The 15154-nt window shown below is 36.5% G+C and overlaps 1 protein-coding gene across 10 annotated transcripts in view; it reads right to left on the reverse strand.

The window, feature by feature from the left end:
• Positions 1-15154, reverse strand: part of vps13a (vacuolar protein sorting 13 homolog A) — a 53383-nt gene that overhangs the window by 22676 nt on the left and 15553 nt on the right. For 6 of the 10 annotated variants that reach the window (XM_058785672.1, XM_058785674.1, XM_058785673.1 and 3 more), the window contains 25 exons: positions 14244-14376; positions 14052-14169; positions 13808-13952; positions 12669-12783; positions 12384-12553; positions 12024-12180; positions 11629-11708; positions 10882-10941; positions 10560-10746; positions 10361-10477; positions 10178-10281; positions 9197-9364; positions 6962-7269; positions 6668-6815; positions 6437-6578; positions 5538-5659; positions 5252-5421; positions 4591-4814; positions 3883-4214; positions 3393-3746; positions 2427-2528; positions 2194-2346; positions 1832-2090; positions 880-1040; positions 251-354 (listed from right to left, as the gene is read on the reverse strand). In XM_058785672.1, coding sequence (XP_058641655.1) covers positions 251-354; positions 880-1040; positions 1832-2090; positions 2194-2346; positions 2427-2528; positions 3393-3746; positions 3883-4214; positions 4591-4814; positions 5252-5421; positions 5538-5659; positions 6437-6578; positions 6668-6815; positions 6962-7269; positions 9197-9364; positions 10178-10281; positions 10361-10477; positions 10560-10746; positions 10882-10941; positions 11629-11708; positions 12024-12180; positions 12384-12553; positions 12669-12783; positions 13808-13952; positions 14052-14169; positions 14244-14376 — 4133 coding nt within the window. The remainder of the gene's footprint in view (positions 1-250; positions 355-879; positions 1041-1831; positions 2091-2193; positions 2347-2426; positions 2529-3392; positions 3747-3882; positions 4215-4590; positions 4815-5251; positions 5422-5537; positions 5660-6436; positions 6579-6667; positions 6816-6961; positions 7270-9196; positions 9365-10177; positions 10282-10360; positions 10478-10559; positions 10747-10881; positions 10942-11628; positions 11709-12023; positions 12181-12383; positions 12554-12668; positions 12784-13807; positions 13953-14051; positions 14170-14243; positions 14377-15154) is intronic. The other 4 variants (XM_058785671.1, XM_058785678.1, XM_058785676.1 and 1 more) reach the window with 1 other exon arrangement.

Consider the following 15154-nt stretch of genomic DNA (forward strand, 5'->3'; position numbering starts at 1 on the left):
GTGACAGTGGACATCCCTAATAATTATAAAAAAACAAGTAATAAACTGTGACAAGTAATTATTATAATTATTATTATTATTAAGTTAAATGTATATTCTATAGAAAAACTCTTAAAATGTTTGCTTCATAAGTAAATTGATTTTTTCTGAACAACTAGACAAAAATATTGATTTAGAGGGAGTTTTTTGGAGTGCATGTTTGTGAAAGTCAACAGTTAAACAGCGCTGCCAGTGCTGTGCTGTAACTGACCTGTAGGAGCCCAGCGGCACACAGAACTCCTCTGTAGGCGAAGAGATGCCCAGACACTCAGATCCCTCATAAACACGGAACGCCACCGAAAAGTGATTGATAATCTAGAAAATCAATTCAAAACCATAACATCAAACTACCAAACTCTCAACAGTACAATAAAATTTCCATTTATTAAATGCTGTAGCTAATTTGATTATCTTCACAGCTACTAATAAGAGTATATTACAGAATGCTCTCAAAATCAGTGTAAAAATCTCTGTAGGCTTAATGAGGAGTCTGCTGTATATAGAGTGAGTGTGTGTGTGTGTGTGTGTGTGTGTGTGTGTCTTTGTGACAAATGAGGACATAAATTTGTATAATGACATGGGTATTACAAGGAGAAGGTGACTTTTCAGGACATTACCCCATGTCCTCACTTTTCAAAACGCTTATAAAATCACACAGAATGGAGTGTATTGAAAATCTGAAATAGCACAAAGTTTCCTGTAAGGGGTAGGTTTAGGTGTAGGGCAATAGCACATACAGTTTGTACAGTATAAAAACCATTACGCCTATGGGATGTCCCCACTTTTCACAAAAACAAACGTGTGTGTGTGTGTGAATGTGTAGGTTTTAAATATATCCACCTGGAAAGGAGAGCGAATCTTGACATATTTACTTCCCTCGGCGGTGTAAATCTGACAGACAAAGAAGCGTGTGACACCTGAGTCACGGTGCATGACGCTATACATGTCCCGTCCTGTTTTGATTAGTGGGATCACACTTGCAGTAGTGTGGCCAACTGGAGCTGGAGAAGAGGAAAAGGGGAAAAAAAATAAAAGTTTTTGTCTCGGAATTTAGTGTGATAATCGATATTGTGCACACTCTGAAAAATAAATGTTCGTTATTAGCATCTATGGTTCAGTGAAGAACCTTTAACATTAATGGAACTTTTCCATTACACAAAAGGTTCTTTATAGTGAACAAAGTTCTTTAGATTATCAAAAAGTTCTTCAAAAACAATGTTTCTTTTAAGACCAGTTTACTGAAAGGTTCTTAGGGAACCCAATAATGGTTCTTCTATTGCATTGCTGTGAAAACCACCTTTTGGAAACATTATTTTTAACAGTGTACTAGTAATTTTGTGACATATGTGACCCTGGACCACAAAACCAGTCTTAAGTTGCTGGGGTATATTTGTAGCAATAGCCAAAAATACATTGTATGGGTCAAAATTATCGTTTTTTCTTTTATGCCAAAAATCATTAGGATATTAAGTAAAGATCATGTTCCATGAAGATATTTTGTAAATTTCTTACCATAAATGTATCAAAACTTCATTTTTAATTAGTAATATGCATTGCCAAAAACTTCATTTGGACAACTTTAAAGGCGATTTTCTCAGGATTTTGATTTTTTGCACATTCAGATTCCAGATTTTCAAATAGTTGTATCTCGGCCAAATTTTGTCCAATCTTAACAAACCACGCATCAATTAAAATTTTGAAAAATTGACACTTAAGACTGGTTTTGTGGTCCAGGGTCACATATATTCATAATGGTCTTGCATATAGGTCATGGGTTGTTACTGAGTCTTACTGGGCTGAATGTAGTTTTTGGCGCTGAGGCTGGTCATGGCTGAGAATTGGTCACTGGACTCAGCGGTGAGGGTGTAGTCCATATTCAGGCTCTCTCCATCCTGGAGCTCCACCACACGATTTTTAGACTCTTTACCGATGGGTCTAAACACTTCGCTGTGCAGCACTGACACTGGCAAACCCAAACGATTCTTTACCACAAACGGAGCCTGGTCTGTTTGAAAGCACTCAGCGGTCTGCTTTGTGGCATCTGCAAATGCCTGCAAACCAAACAGAAGAAACCACTCGTCTGTAACATCTGTCAAAGAAAGAGACAGCCCTTTTTAACCATCTCAACACACTCCAATCATCTCAATCTCTTACCGTTCCTAGATTGCTGAGCATGTGGAGGCCGCACTTGGAGAGGGTGACGTTAAGCTGGTCTTTACTTGTGAAGCTGATGACCGTTTTATAGTCAGGCACACTGCCGTCCACCTCATCAGATACTCCAGAATATGAGACTGGCTTTTTCTTCATCTGTAGACATAACATTATTTGTTTTTTGAACTCATGAAAAGTTCTGTCAGTAACAGGTTAGGCATGAAATGAAAGGTAACCTTCATTGCTAGAGTCCATGGTCTGAAGCCGTCTTTTTCCTCATCGTCCAGCGGCTCCAACAGTGGTTCCCATAAACCCATCATCTCATTATAATAATTCACCTACAGGAAACAAACAACTCTTTACAGGATACAAAAAAAAAAACTGGACAGAGTATCGATAGACATTTTGTTAATGTCACATTTCACTGTTTTTTCAGCGTCTCAAGCCATGAGAGAAGGTAAAATGGTGCGCAGGTTAAAAGTAAAAGTCGCAAGACTTGCAAAGAAGTTAAAATGGTTCTGCCACTATTTAACACTGGGACTTAGTGCTGACTAGATTAAAATTCCTCTAGAAACTGTGTGTGTCATTTTCTTTGTATAATAACATGTAACAGGCAAAAATACATGGAATGAAATGAAATGAAATGATTGATTAATCGTGCAGCTCTAGCCAGGAGTACTTGATTACTCGTGTCATGCCTATAAGTAACTTTGGATAAGCATTTCTCAAATGCATAAATGTAAATCAATCACAATAACTCTCCAAATAGTTTTAGCAAGTTAATGTATATGACAATGTTAACATATTTGGTCTTTGTGCACTAGATTTGCTACACACAGCTGCTGTAGAGCAAGTATGGACACACTACTGCCAATAGATACTCAAGACACACTGCTGTGAGAATGCAAGATATGCTGCTGCATGAATGTGCATACATAAATCCAGTAGCAGATCTAGACAGGTGGTGCTGGGGGAGGTGGAGGGTTTCAGAGGAACTCAAATAGACACAGCAGGACAAGTTTACAGTAAAAACTGAACCAGATTATTTAAATGCTGAGCAAGCAATCTCATCAGTTGCAGAATCTGCCAATGAGCTAAGGCTATGTAATAAATTAAGCAATTGCCAGCAGACTGCATATAAAGGGCCTATCTAAAATTTCATGAACTGGATACGTGTACAATGCATTACAATATCCTCTAACCTCCAGGTCCAGGTGACAGTGCAGGTTAATGAGAGTACTCCAGTTTTTCACGTCTCCCTGGAACGAGGCTTTTGCCAGCAGCATGGGCACAGTACGATGGCCCACCCCAGCCTCCAGAGTCAGGCAGATGGAGTGGATGTTCATTTTGAGAGACTCTCCATGAGGAACGAGGGGAATGACAGACTGGGTGACTTTCTCTTCTTCCTCCTCCAGGAACCAGAGCTTTAGATCTCGCAGGTTGCGACGTTCCCACAGATCCTGTGGCACAGGACTCTCCAGCTCCTCAGGCGTCTCGGCTGCAGGGGTCAGCGCTGACTGAATGGTGATAACGGTGTTTATGATGATGGGAGACACCTTAGGGAACAGGAAGAGACTAGATTTTTTAATGATTTCACACCCTTTTACTTAAAAAACAGGTTTGTGGCTATGCCTTTAAGTCACTAAGATTTCAAAATATGAAACGATCACAATTTCACATGTTCAGCCTCACCTTGAGCGTGAGGGAGCTGATGGACAGCTCGATGGTCTGAGGCTGGGAAGGCGACTGGTTGCTCTGGAAGAACACCTGACAGGGTTGGAGCACCGTCGTCACATTGTGCTCCCGCTTCTCTCGCAGGAGCGGACATGCCACCACCTTCAGGTCTGAAATGGCAGCCGTCATCGACTGACCGCTGGGCTCGTTCTTCATCACCAGCTCACACTGCGTCGTCATAACGAGAGCCGGAGCTTCAGCGCGTGTGAGGTCGGCCACAAAAACGATCTCAGGATTCTTTACAACAATGTTCATCTCAGTTTTGGCAACCACTGGCACAGCAGGAACCGCTAGCAAAGGAAAGACACAATTGATTCACCACTGATTCATGCCATTTTATGACACAATGCATCCCCGCCATTGACAATTTTCCAGCATTCCATGTTTTCACTCATGTGGTATGGGAGCGCTATTATTTGTCTTTCACATTTCGAATTAGAATCTCTGGGAACAAAACGTTGCTTTTATCAAGAGTTGTTAAAAAGAATGCATGAAGCTAGAACAACATGTTTTTTTTGTTCTGTTCTTTCGTTTGAAATATTGTCTGTTCAAATATTCAGTGATCAAAATGATCAAAACTGCTAAATTTGACTATCTTAAGTCTAAAAACACTATCTTGAAGAAGACCTGTCTTTATCAAGGTGGTACTGAAGCGCAGTCACTAACCAGGGTCTTTAGATGAACTGGCGGGTTTGTTGTTTTTAGGGGGACCAGAGAAGCCGTCTGCCATAGCTTTAACAAAGACATCAGCTACTGTGAGCAAGAACTCCATACTGGCACACAGATAGATGTCCTGAACCAGGGTGTCCAGCACGGTGCCGTCCCGGCCTTGTCGGTAACTCACGTCTACCATCACATCACCTTCCCTGCCCTGACGCATCGCCATCATCCTAAAGCAGCATGAAATTAGAGAAGAAAACAGTTAAAATTTAGTGACTGAATGATGAACGTCATTTACCATAAGGATGCAACTAATTAAACAAATTTTAATAATCATCAATTAATCAGTTGGTTCTTTCTTCAATTAACTGTATGTGCAAGCACATCCTGCAAAAAAAGCTTAAAATACAAGAGTTACAATATTACTGATTTCCGATAAAGATGTTCTCCATGCACAGAGCAAAGAAACAGCTAACCAATATCAAAATGATTCAATTATTAAGGATTTTATCAATTATTTGTTGCAGCCATGTACTGTAGCAGAAAATGAGCAATGATTCTAGGGTCAATTGTATGGGGCAGGAAGAACTTTACATTTGTACACATAAAACATGATTTAACACAAACTGGAGCATCTTTAGTGGGTCGTGTTCTGTGTGCAAACTACCTGGATGTGATCATTTTCACCCTCTGTCTCTTGTCATCTAGCAGACAGTTTGTAAGTTTGAGGGATGCTTTCATGGAGCTGTCAGAGAACATGTGCACAGCGGTGGAGATGGTGCCCAACATGAACTCTGCCAACTTCAAACTCTCATCACGGGAGTCTGATAACTGGATCTGTACACAAACACACAAAAAGATTGCAAAATCTGAACCAGAACACTAAATATTTAAACCTGGTTTCACATGTAATCATTACGCTCTCATCTACAATGAATTGAGTGTATTGTCACCTCGCTGTTTGGGCTGTACAGGACCAGTGTCATGGAGTCAAACTTGAAGTCCAGTTTCAGAGTGTTCTTTAGTTTGCCTGTTTTCTGGCCCTCCACCACTGCTGCGGTCACAACAGTGTTCCCTACAACACAATAAATACTGTTTAAGCACAAAACAAAAATTCATGTTCACTCCAAGACATCCAAATCCTGAATTGTGAAATGTGTTTATATTAATAAATACATGAGTAATTCTGTGCTAATTATTACAAAATGGGGAAAACTTAATTCAACTTTTAAATTAAATTTTTGCAACTTTTGACTATTATTTTAAATTATAGTATACATTTTAGAGAGTGAGGTTTTTTGTAAATGAATAAATTACATATTTTTAATAGCACAGATTGAATCTTTGGTTAAAATGTAAAATAATTTAAAATATTACATTATACAGTATAAAAATATTATACATTCGTATATACCGTATATCTCATGATAATGAGCAAACGATGTTATACAGTGTTTCTTTGTTATTTTGTAAAAAACATGCAAAAAAGGTAAAAATGCTGTGAAATTTAAATGTATAAGGCTTGATGTAAATTAAAAGTGAGGCTGTGTCATCAAAACCATTATTAAATTAAAATGTATTTTAAAATATATTGTTAAATCTTTAAATATACAATTAAATGCATTTACAAATACATTGTGAGAAAAAAAAATTTCTGTTTTTTTTTTTTTTATATTTTTATTTATAAAATATGTAATTGCAGTGACATTATTTACAGCACTTTTTGTAGAATAACCCTAAATTAATGCTTAAATGGTAGGATATCCAAAGACACAGAAAGTACACAGAAAGCATGCTTGATGCATTAATAACCAATAAAGCTTCACAATCTGTATTTGTGCGTTTTGTATACCTCCAGAACTCTGAGAATCCTTGGTAGAAATCGTATCTCCTTTCTCAGAGCTGGATGGAGCTGGAGAAGCTTCAGAAGTCTCAGACAGATTCTCACTTAGAGTCTTCAGCACTATAGTTAGGTCCTCCTGACTCAAGATTAGCTGCAACAAAAAAAATGCACGTTAATGTTAGCTGCAATATTCCCTACACCTAAAGTCAGACATAGAAACAAACACAAATATGCACTTACACTCATGGGTTTGAGGTGAGCATTAATCTGGATGTCAGGTATGCTGTGATACCAGGAGGCAGAAAGATTGCGTTTGATTGACAGGTCCATGTTGACTGGTTTGAGTAACTGAATTTCACTCTTAAACTGTCCATCAGTGAATGTGGTCCTGGGGTAATAAATAGATATTATAAACATCATTAATCAAACAATGGAAATATAATTTCAGGGCTGATAAAAATCACAATAATTAATTAATTCATCCATTGATGATGATGATGATGAAGTAAATTTATCCAAAAATGCTGAACTAACCTGTACATTTTAAGTTCACTCAGTCCCACAGCCATGATGTCTATGACAGGGGGAATCTTGGTGTGTGTTGGAGAGGATACAATTTCAAAGTGGTTCTTTACAGTCACTAAACCCAAATCTGCCACAATGACATTGTGGGAAACAGAGGACTGTGGGAGGAAGACAACCGGAGCTTTGATGTCTACATCCAGGGAGATACGTGTGCTTCTCTCTGCCAGCTCCAAAACCCCTGTAGCTGCTTTCTCTGCTGCCTGGGCTGTCACCTCTGCCAATGCATTTTTAGCCTCCTGGAAATTATTAATAAATGCCTGAGGAGCAAAAAATAAAGAGGAAGAGAGAAGAGAGAGACCATTAGCCAAATATATGCATTAGACAAATATATGCTAAAATAAATGCAAACAGAGGCTAATAAAATTAAAAAGGAAGTCACATGATCATTCCCATATTTTCTGTGACACTTAAGTAAAAATGAATGAATGAATTAATAAATAAATAAATAAATAAATAAAAACAACTACGCAATTTGTTTCTATTAAGAAACTGTAGGTGACCCCCAAGGTTCGGTTCTAGGCCCTTTCCACTTTTTAAATACATATGGTATTTATATAGTGTGTGCAGAATTATTAGGCAAGTTGATATTCTGGTCATATTTTTTTTCCAAGAACATTTTACCAATTCCAAACCACATCAATCTTAATAACTACTATTGATTTTGTATTTAATAATTTATAAGTGACATATAATTGTCCATGAAGGCTGATAGTCAGAAACTTCTTATTTCAGGTGTGCAGAATTATTAGGCAGGTTTTCCTTTACAGATAAAATGAGCCAAAAAAGAGATTGAACTCAAGAATAAAAGTTAAAAAAATTATTAAATGCCCATGAGAAGGATGCAATACTAATGCAATAATAGAATTAGCAAAGTTAAGGCATGACCATTGGGCAGCGAAATGCTCATTGGGTCAGCAAGGTCAGAAAAAACAGGTGGAGTGGAAAAGACACATGTTAACTGCAAAAGAATTAAGAATTAAGGTGAAGAATTAGGTGAGAAACCATCAGGAACCATTTAGTCTCCAGCACCACCATTTTCCAGAACTGCAACCTTCCTGGAGTCTCCAGAATTACAAGGTGTCAGGTTCTCAGAGACTTCTTTAAAATGGCACTCACTTAATAAGAATAACATGCTGAAGTGTTGTGAAATACACGAAGACTGATTTTGTATAGGATTTATGGACAGATAAGTTGTGAGTGACTCTTGAAGGACCAGCATCACATCCTCTTGTACCACTGTTTGAAGAATTTATCTTCCAGAATCTGGCAGTAAGTTTTGGGAGCTCATTTTAGTTCATCTCCTATCCTGAAAAGTCTGTCTTGCGGGATTGATTAAAAATGAGCTCCTAAAACTTACTACCAGATTCTGGAAGATAAATTCTTCAAACTGTGGCACAAGAGGATGTGATGCTGGTCCTTCAAGAGTCACTCTCAACTTATCTGTCCATAAAGCCTATAAAAATCAGTCTTCGTGTATTTCACAACACTTCAGCATGTTATTCTTATTAAGTGAGAGTCATTTAAAATATTTTTTTACCCAAGCAAGGTCTCTGAGAACCTGACACCTTGTAATTCTGGAGACTCCAGGAAGGTTGCAGTTCTGTAAAATGATGGCGCTGGAGACTAAATGGTTCCTGATGGTTTCTCACCCAATTCTTGACATTAATTCCTAATTCTTGCAGTTAACGTGTCTTTTCTCCACCTGTTTTTTCTGACCGTGCTGACCCAATGAGCATTTCGCTGCCCAGTGGTCATGCCTTAACTTTGCTAATTCTATTATTGCATTAGTATTGCATCCTTCTGCATTTAATAATTGTTTTACTTTTATTCTTGAGTTCAATCTCATTTTTGGCTCATTTTATCTGTAAAAGAAAACCTGCCTAATAATTCTGCACATCTTTAAGTTGAGTTTTTAACTTTCAGCCTTCATGGGCAATTATATATCACTTATAAATGATTAAATACAAAATTGATAGTAGTTACTAAGATTGATGTGGTTTGGAATTGGTAAAATGTTCTTGGAAAAAAAATATGACCAGAATATCAACTTGCCTAATAATTCTGCACACACTGTAGGTGCAACAAAATAAAAATGATAAATATTATTGCAATTTTTTTTTCAACTAGCTTTCTTTGTATAGGAAAAATGGTAGATGCAGTGGTAAATGAGTAATGAACACTTACCAGGATTGAGGACACAAACTTGTTGAGGAAAATAACCTGAATGCAGCCCACAGTCAAAGTTACACTGGTGTCCACAATGTGCATGTCTGTGTAGGCGTCGCCCTCTGTTGCATTCACATGGTTCTTCATGCGGAAATCAAACACCTCCTTATCCGCAATGGACACTGCCTATATATATCATCATCATTCCATCATTAGTATAAATCAATTCCATCTCACATTCTCACCTTTTTATGCATGATACAAAATTTTATAAAAAAATAAATAAATAAATAAAATAAAAAATCCCAATAATTTTTTTAGCCCAAAGTCAGTAAGTTGGTACTTATGTGGCAGCATTTTTTTTTTTAACCTTAATTCTTGCATAAATTTTGAAGCATAAAGATTTTTTAATCAATCTTTTTAATGTCACAAAAAATATACAATTCTATATGCATGTACATTTTTTAAAGAATTGTAGGTCCCACTTTATATTAGGTGGCCTTAACTACTGTGTACTTATATTTAACTTAATCACAATGCACTTATTGTGTACATACATGTTTTTACATCGTACTTATATTTTTTTAAATACCTATATGTAATTACATTTGTAATTAATTTCTGTAATTACATTTATAATTACACTGTTGACCCATCCCTCACACCTTAACCCACCCTTAAACCTACCCAGACCACCAAACCTGTCCCTAACCTTACCTGTATCCCACCTTAATAGCAGCAAAAGTGTTTTGCAATTCAATATGACCACAATAAGTACATTGTACTTATTTTTTGATGCAAGTACATAGTAGTTAATCAAACATGAAATTGTTTGTTTTGTTGTTAAAAGCCTTATTTTATTGGGTTTTTTTATTTTATTCTAACACTATTAAACACTTTATAACCAACATAATATAAAAATGTGTGCTAGTTCTCCATTGTGCCAATTTAGCTCCCATTCTATGATTTATTTATCCTTGAAAGTACAGCACTTTCTACCTTTTTATATAGTGCCTCTTTGTCACAATCCAGAATTACAATGTTCTTCAGGTTAGCCAGAATCTCTACGGACTTCTTCTTCATCTGAACTTCAGAAACCAGCCCTGGTGTAAAAGAGAACATGCAGTATTGTAACATATCCCAACTTTATTGTGTTTGGGCATTTACAGAAATGTGTATTACCCTCTATGCTGATCTCAGAGATCCTGGCTTTCTCTCCTCTTATGAAGACCTTCAGACAGCTGAGGTCTGCTCGGATGTGCAAATTCACCACATCCTCAAACTTTGACTTCTTATAGGCTGAAGAACAAGCCAATTATACGAGATTAAAATTATATCATGACAAATCAAAAGATGAACCACACAAAATGAACTTTCTTACCAGATTTCTTGGTAACAGCAGAATCTTCTATTTTTGCCTCCTCTTCTTCCTCCTCTTCCTCCTTGGGTAGGACGGGCTGCTCCTCTTGTGCTTCTTTCTTCAGTGGTGGGAGGAGGTTATTCAGGAAATTTATGGAGTTGAGGAGTGCTTCAGTGTGCAGGTGCACATCCAGTGAGGAGAAATTCACCTAGTGCAAAGACCATAGTTTAAGAATTTTAACAATCTTTTGCAGCTTTTAGAGTGCAATTTATAAGCTTTGTGATCTGTTTGGCTCACATTAGCTGTAGAGAAATTCTGAGCTCTGATTTGTGAAGAAGCTTACCTTGATTAGTTGCTCTGTATTTTTATACATATTTTTAAAATCTGGTGCATTTTTGTCCGCCTGAAAAAGAATAGAGTATTATTAGAATAGTCCCATGTATAGGACTGTGCTGATACAATCATATCAGTGTTATTTTGTATCACTGATATACTATTATAGTTGTTGTTGTTTTTTCTTCTTTTTTTTTTTAATTTCACTTAAAGTATTTTTTTTTATATACAGTTTTGTTTTGTTTTAAAGTTTTAGTTATTTTAGTACTTAAACTAAATGAAAATAAGAAATGTTGCTTTGGCAACTAGATGAAATATGTTTACATTTTTTAATATTTTATTTTACTTCAGTTAATGTTTATTTTAAGCAATGAGATAATATATAGAATAAATACTAAATTGATATTATACATTAATAGGCTTTCTAAATCTGTGCTGTCAGAGCTTGACTGAGAGCAGAACTGTAATGAAGATGAGTCATGCATAATGAGTCACAAAATTCTCTAATTTTGTGTTAATGTTTGGCTTATTAAAGCTAAAATTATAAAATGGCCTTCATAAAGGCAGTATCCCACTAGGCTTTTAACACCCACCAGCTGAGACCCAGCCAAAACCAAGAATACTCTGCCAGAGAGATTTGCTTGGATGCTTCACAATGTACAGAATCATGGAACATTTTGATGATGCTTAAACAGCCCTTATACATATACCTGGACCCAAAGAAGGATGCCACGTAAATATGATCAAGCAAATTTACCTTGACATACTCCAAAGTAAGCAGATCTTCCTCTGTATTATCCAGAGTGGTGATAAGGTGAACTTTCTTGTCCTCAGAATCTTCACAAAAACACACAAAGAGCTTTTAACTTTTATGTTTAAATACAGAAATCATTCTAATAAATGCATCATTCATAATATGCTGATTTGCCCCTCAAGAATTTTTTTTTTTTATGATCAATGTTGAAAACAGTTGTGCATTGCTTAATATTTTGTGGAAACCAAGATACATTTTTTTTTTCAAGAATCAAAAGAACAGCTTTTGTTTGAAATAGAAATCTTTTATAACAATAATTGTCTTAACTGTCTTTTGATCAATTGAATGCATCCTTGCTAAATAAACATAGTGCAGTGCAGTGTGTGCAAAGCACTTACCCAAGTACTCTGAACACTCAAGGCAGATCTCACGCAGGAAGGTGTATGACGACATATCAAAGGTACGAAGTTTGAGATCTGTCCCTAATCCATCAATGAACAGATGCAGAACGCTCACTTCCTGTCTGCCTGACAAGCGACACAGCTGAACGGAAAGCTAGAGGAGAACAAAGGAGGGAAAAATGTCACTTTGACTAAAGAAGCCTTGAAATGTTAAGATAATTTCAAATGAACCATAGAGTATATACACATTTCTTACACACATCTGTTATCATCTCCATAAAGAAAGAACAGTATAGTTTAAATATAACTTATATAAAAAGAATAGTTTAAATATAATAAACAAGGGCATAATCAGACCTTGTTGATCTCAAATCTCAAGAGGAACTCAGTCATGTTCTTCTTGGGGTCTTTGAGCACCATGGACAGACGCTTATCAGAGGCTGAACCCCTCAGAGAGTCGGACGAGGCCTCAAAGAACGGCAGATCCTCAATCGGTGAACTAGGGGCATCGAAGAACAACTCCTCGTCTAAACAAATCAAAGGCAGCATTTTATTGTCATGATATTTGATTTATAGAGAAGAACTCTATATTTTATCACTGATGTTCAGAGAAGATGTGGCACTCAGTCATGCAAACGTAACTCTGTCTCTCTGTGAATCTGCTTGTCTGACCTGAGCCGTATATGATGGATGCACGCAGGTCATCTATGGCTGGTCTTCGAGGGGTGAGCTGAGGTGTGTTCCCTTTTTTGGAGGCCTAATGCACAAAAGCAAAAAAAATTAAATCTCACAGCTGCAAGAAAAAAAAAACAATTCTCAACAACATTGTTGGATATTTATCCAAGCAAAATAGAAATTCGTCCAAATAAATCAGATCTAAATTTATCTGAATCAAATCTGCTTGTGAATTGATTTGGGAAATTTCTACTGATAAACGATCAAAAAAAATTTAAATAAGTAAAAGAAAAAAAACAACTTTTAATGATTAAAAAAAAATAATTCATTAAAAAGAAAGACTAAAATTAAATTGACCTTCGGATTTTAAGAATTGTGAGAATATTGAAATTGTTAAAATGAAGGCTGGCAGAAATTGGGGAAAAAATATATTTTAATTAGCTTTAATATTTGAAATTATAGGCATGACATGATGACTGTGACTCTATATCGGATGGGGTTGTTATTGTTAACTAAAACAATTAAAAATAAATTTCATTATATAAAACAAAGCTGAAAAATATAAAGTATAAATATTAGATGAAAAACTTAAATAAAATGAGTTGGAGTTGAAGTAAAATTACTAAAACTAAAATTGAAATACATTTAAATTAAAGTTAAACAGAAATATAAACAAAACCTAAAAGTTAAAATGAAAAAAAGAAAATTATAAAAAGAAAAAAACAATGAAATTAAAAAAAAAAAAAAAAAAAAATAAATATAATAAATATTAATAAATTATAAATAAATTTAAATAATAATAATAATAAATATAATATAATATATTATAAATAATACTAAATTACAATGACAGCAGATAAAGTTTTAGTTCCTGATTGCAGCATTTTCAAAGTCTACTGACAGCCTTGTGGTTTATTGCATAATATTTTTTTTTTATTTCAGAAATATAATTTAATTTCAATAATCCGTACCTATCATTTGCTGCATTAAATTGTATTATTTACAGTTGAACAATTAAGAACCAAAAGGTCAGTTTGTCAAGTGACAATGACAATCATATCTATATTTGTCTAGGAAGACACACCCATAAGCACTCTTATAATTACCTTGGGTGTAACTTGTGACGCTCTAGACTGGGACGCTGGGCGACTCTCAGGAAGTGGAATGCTGCTGAGCAATGCCAGGACACCACGCACTTTATCATCAGAGATACGCAGAGACAGCAGAGGGAGCTCACCGTATATCTTAAACCTGAAAAAAAAAAAATGAGATACAAAAATTTAATGCATAATGTGTGATGCACAAAACAGTTCAATCACACGCACACCAGACAGGGAATTTTCTGCTTACTTGGGCATTCGTGAGTCCGTCACCACCATGGCTCTGCTGAAGACCACCTTCAGGTCGACAGGCTCCAGGATGTGAAAAGCAGACTGTCTCAGTGGACGAGCCCACTTCCAGTCACCACCTGATACCACACACAGCATATGTAAAACCCTGTAAAGTCAACATTATAATCAAGCATTGTGCAAGTCTGCGCACCTGCTTTGGTGTAGAGGAACTGTAAACTGCTGAGCTGGACATCGAAGCTGTCGTAAGCTCGAGACATGATGTCCTCTATAGTGCTGCTGCCCAAAGACAGCTGAGGAAGGTTGGCTCTGCTCTGACTGGACATCTACACACAACAAACACACACTTTAAGCCAATTAAATATCATCCCCTCATTAGTAATGGCCTTTTTAGAATATAAAGGCAACCATATATTTTCATGTATAAAACAAAATATGTATGTATTTAAATTAGTGGTGGGCCGTTATCGGCGTTAACGTGCTGCGTTAACGTGAGACTCTTATCGGGCCATAAAAAAAAATATCGCCGTTAATCTATTCTCAAAGTTGGGTTGGGAGCTGGGTCTATACTACGCAAGCTATGATGACTTTCACCTTGATATTTTAGCGCGGATATATACCTAGCCGAATAGCACTGTAGGGGGCGAGAACGAGTCTTCGAACCTGTGTGTATGCGTGCTAACATGGATGCAGCTATGAAGCCGCCGGGTTTGCTTCAGGGAAAATTTATTTTTAAGAAGCTTCCCAATGGAGTCATTTCTGTCTCTACGTTGGTCGCTATCTCTGTATCGCGCGCACAGAGTTCCGCCCCGGTTCGCACACACACACACACACAAACGTAAGCGCACACACACAAGTGAGCACACTACCACTCCTATTTGTAAATATTAAGCCGCAAAACGTCTATTTAAATATGACTTCTGTGTGTCTCTGTGTTAATGTATGGCACAGACGCGCGGGTTTGTTCACTACTCATACAGAAGACCGCGTGACGCTTGCGGCGATATTAACGTCTGTCGTCTCACTAAATGAGGACATAAATACATGAACAACATCTCCAGAACTGCTCTGAGAGTCACTTCATGAGCATTCGAGCGTTTCATT

This window comes from Onychostoma macrolepis, chromosome 08 (genome assembly GCF_012432095.1).
Source record: "Onychostoma macrolepis isolate SWU-2019 chromosome 08, ASM1243209v1, whole genome shotgun sequence".
Classification (NCBI taxonomy): Eukaryota; Metazoa; Chordata; class Actinopteri; order Cypriniformes; family Cyprinidae; genus Onychostoma; species Onychostoma macrolepis.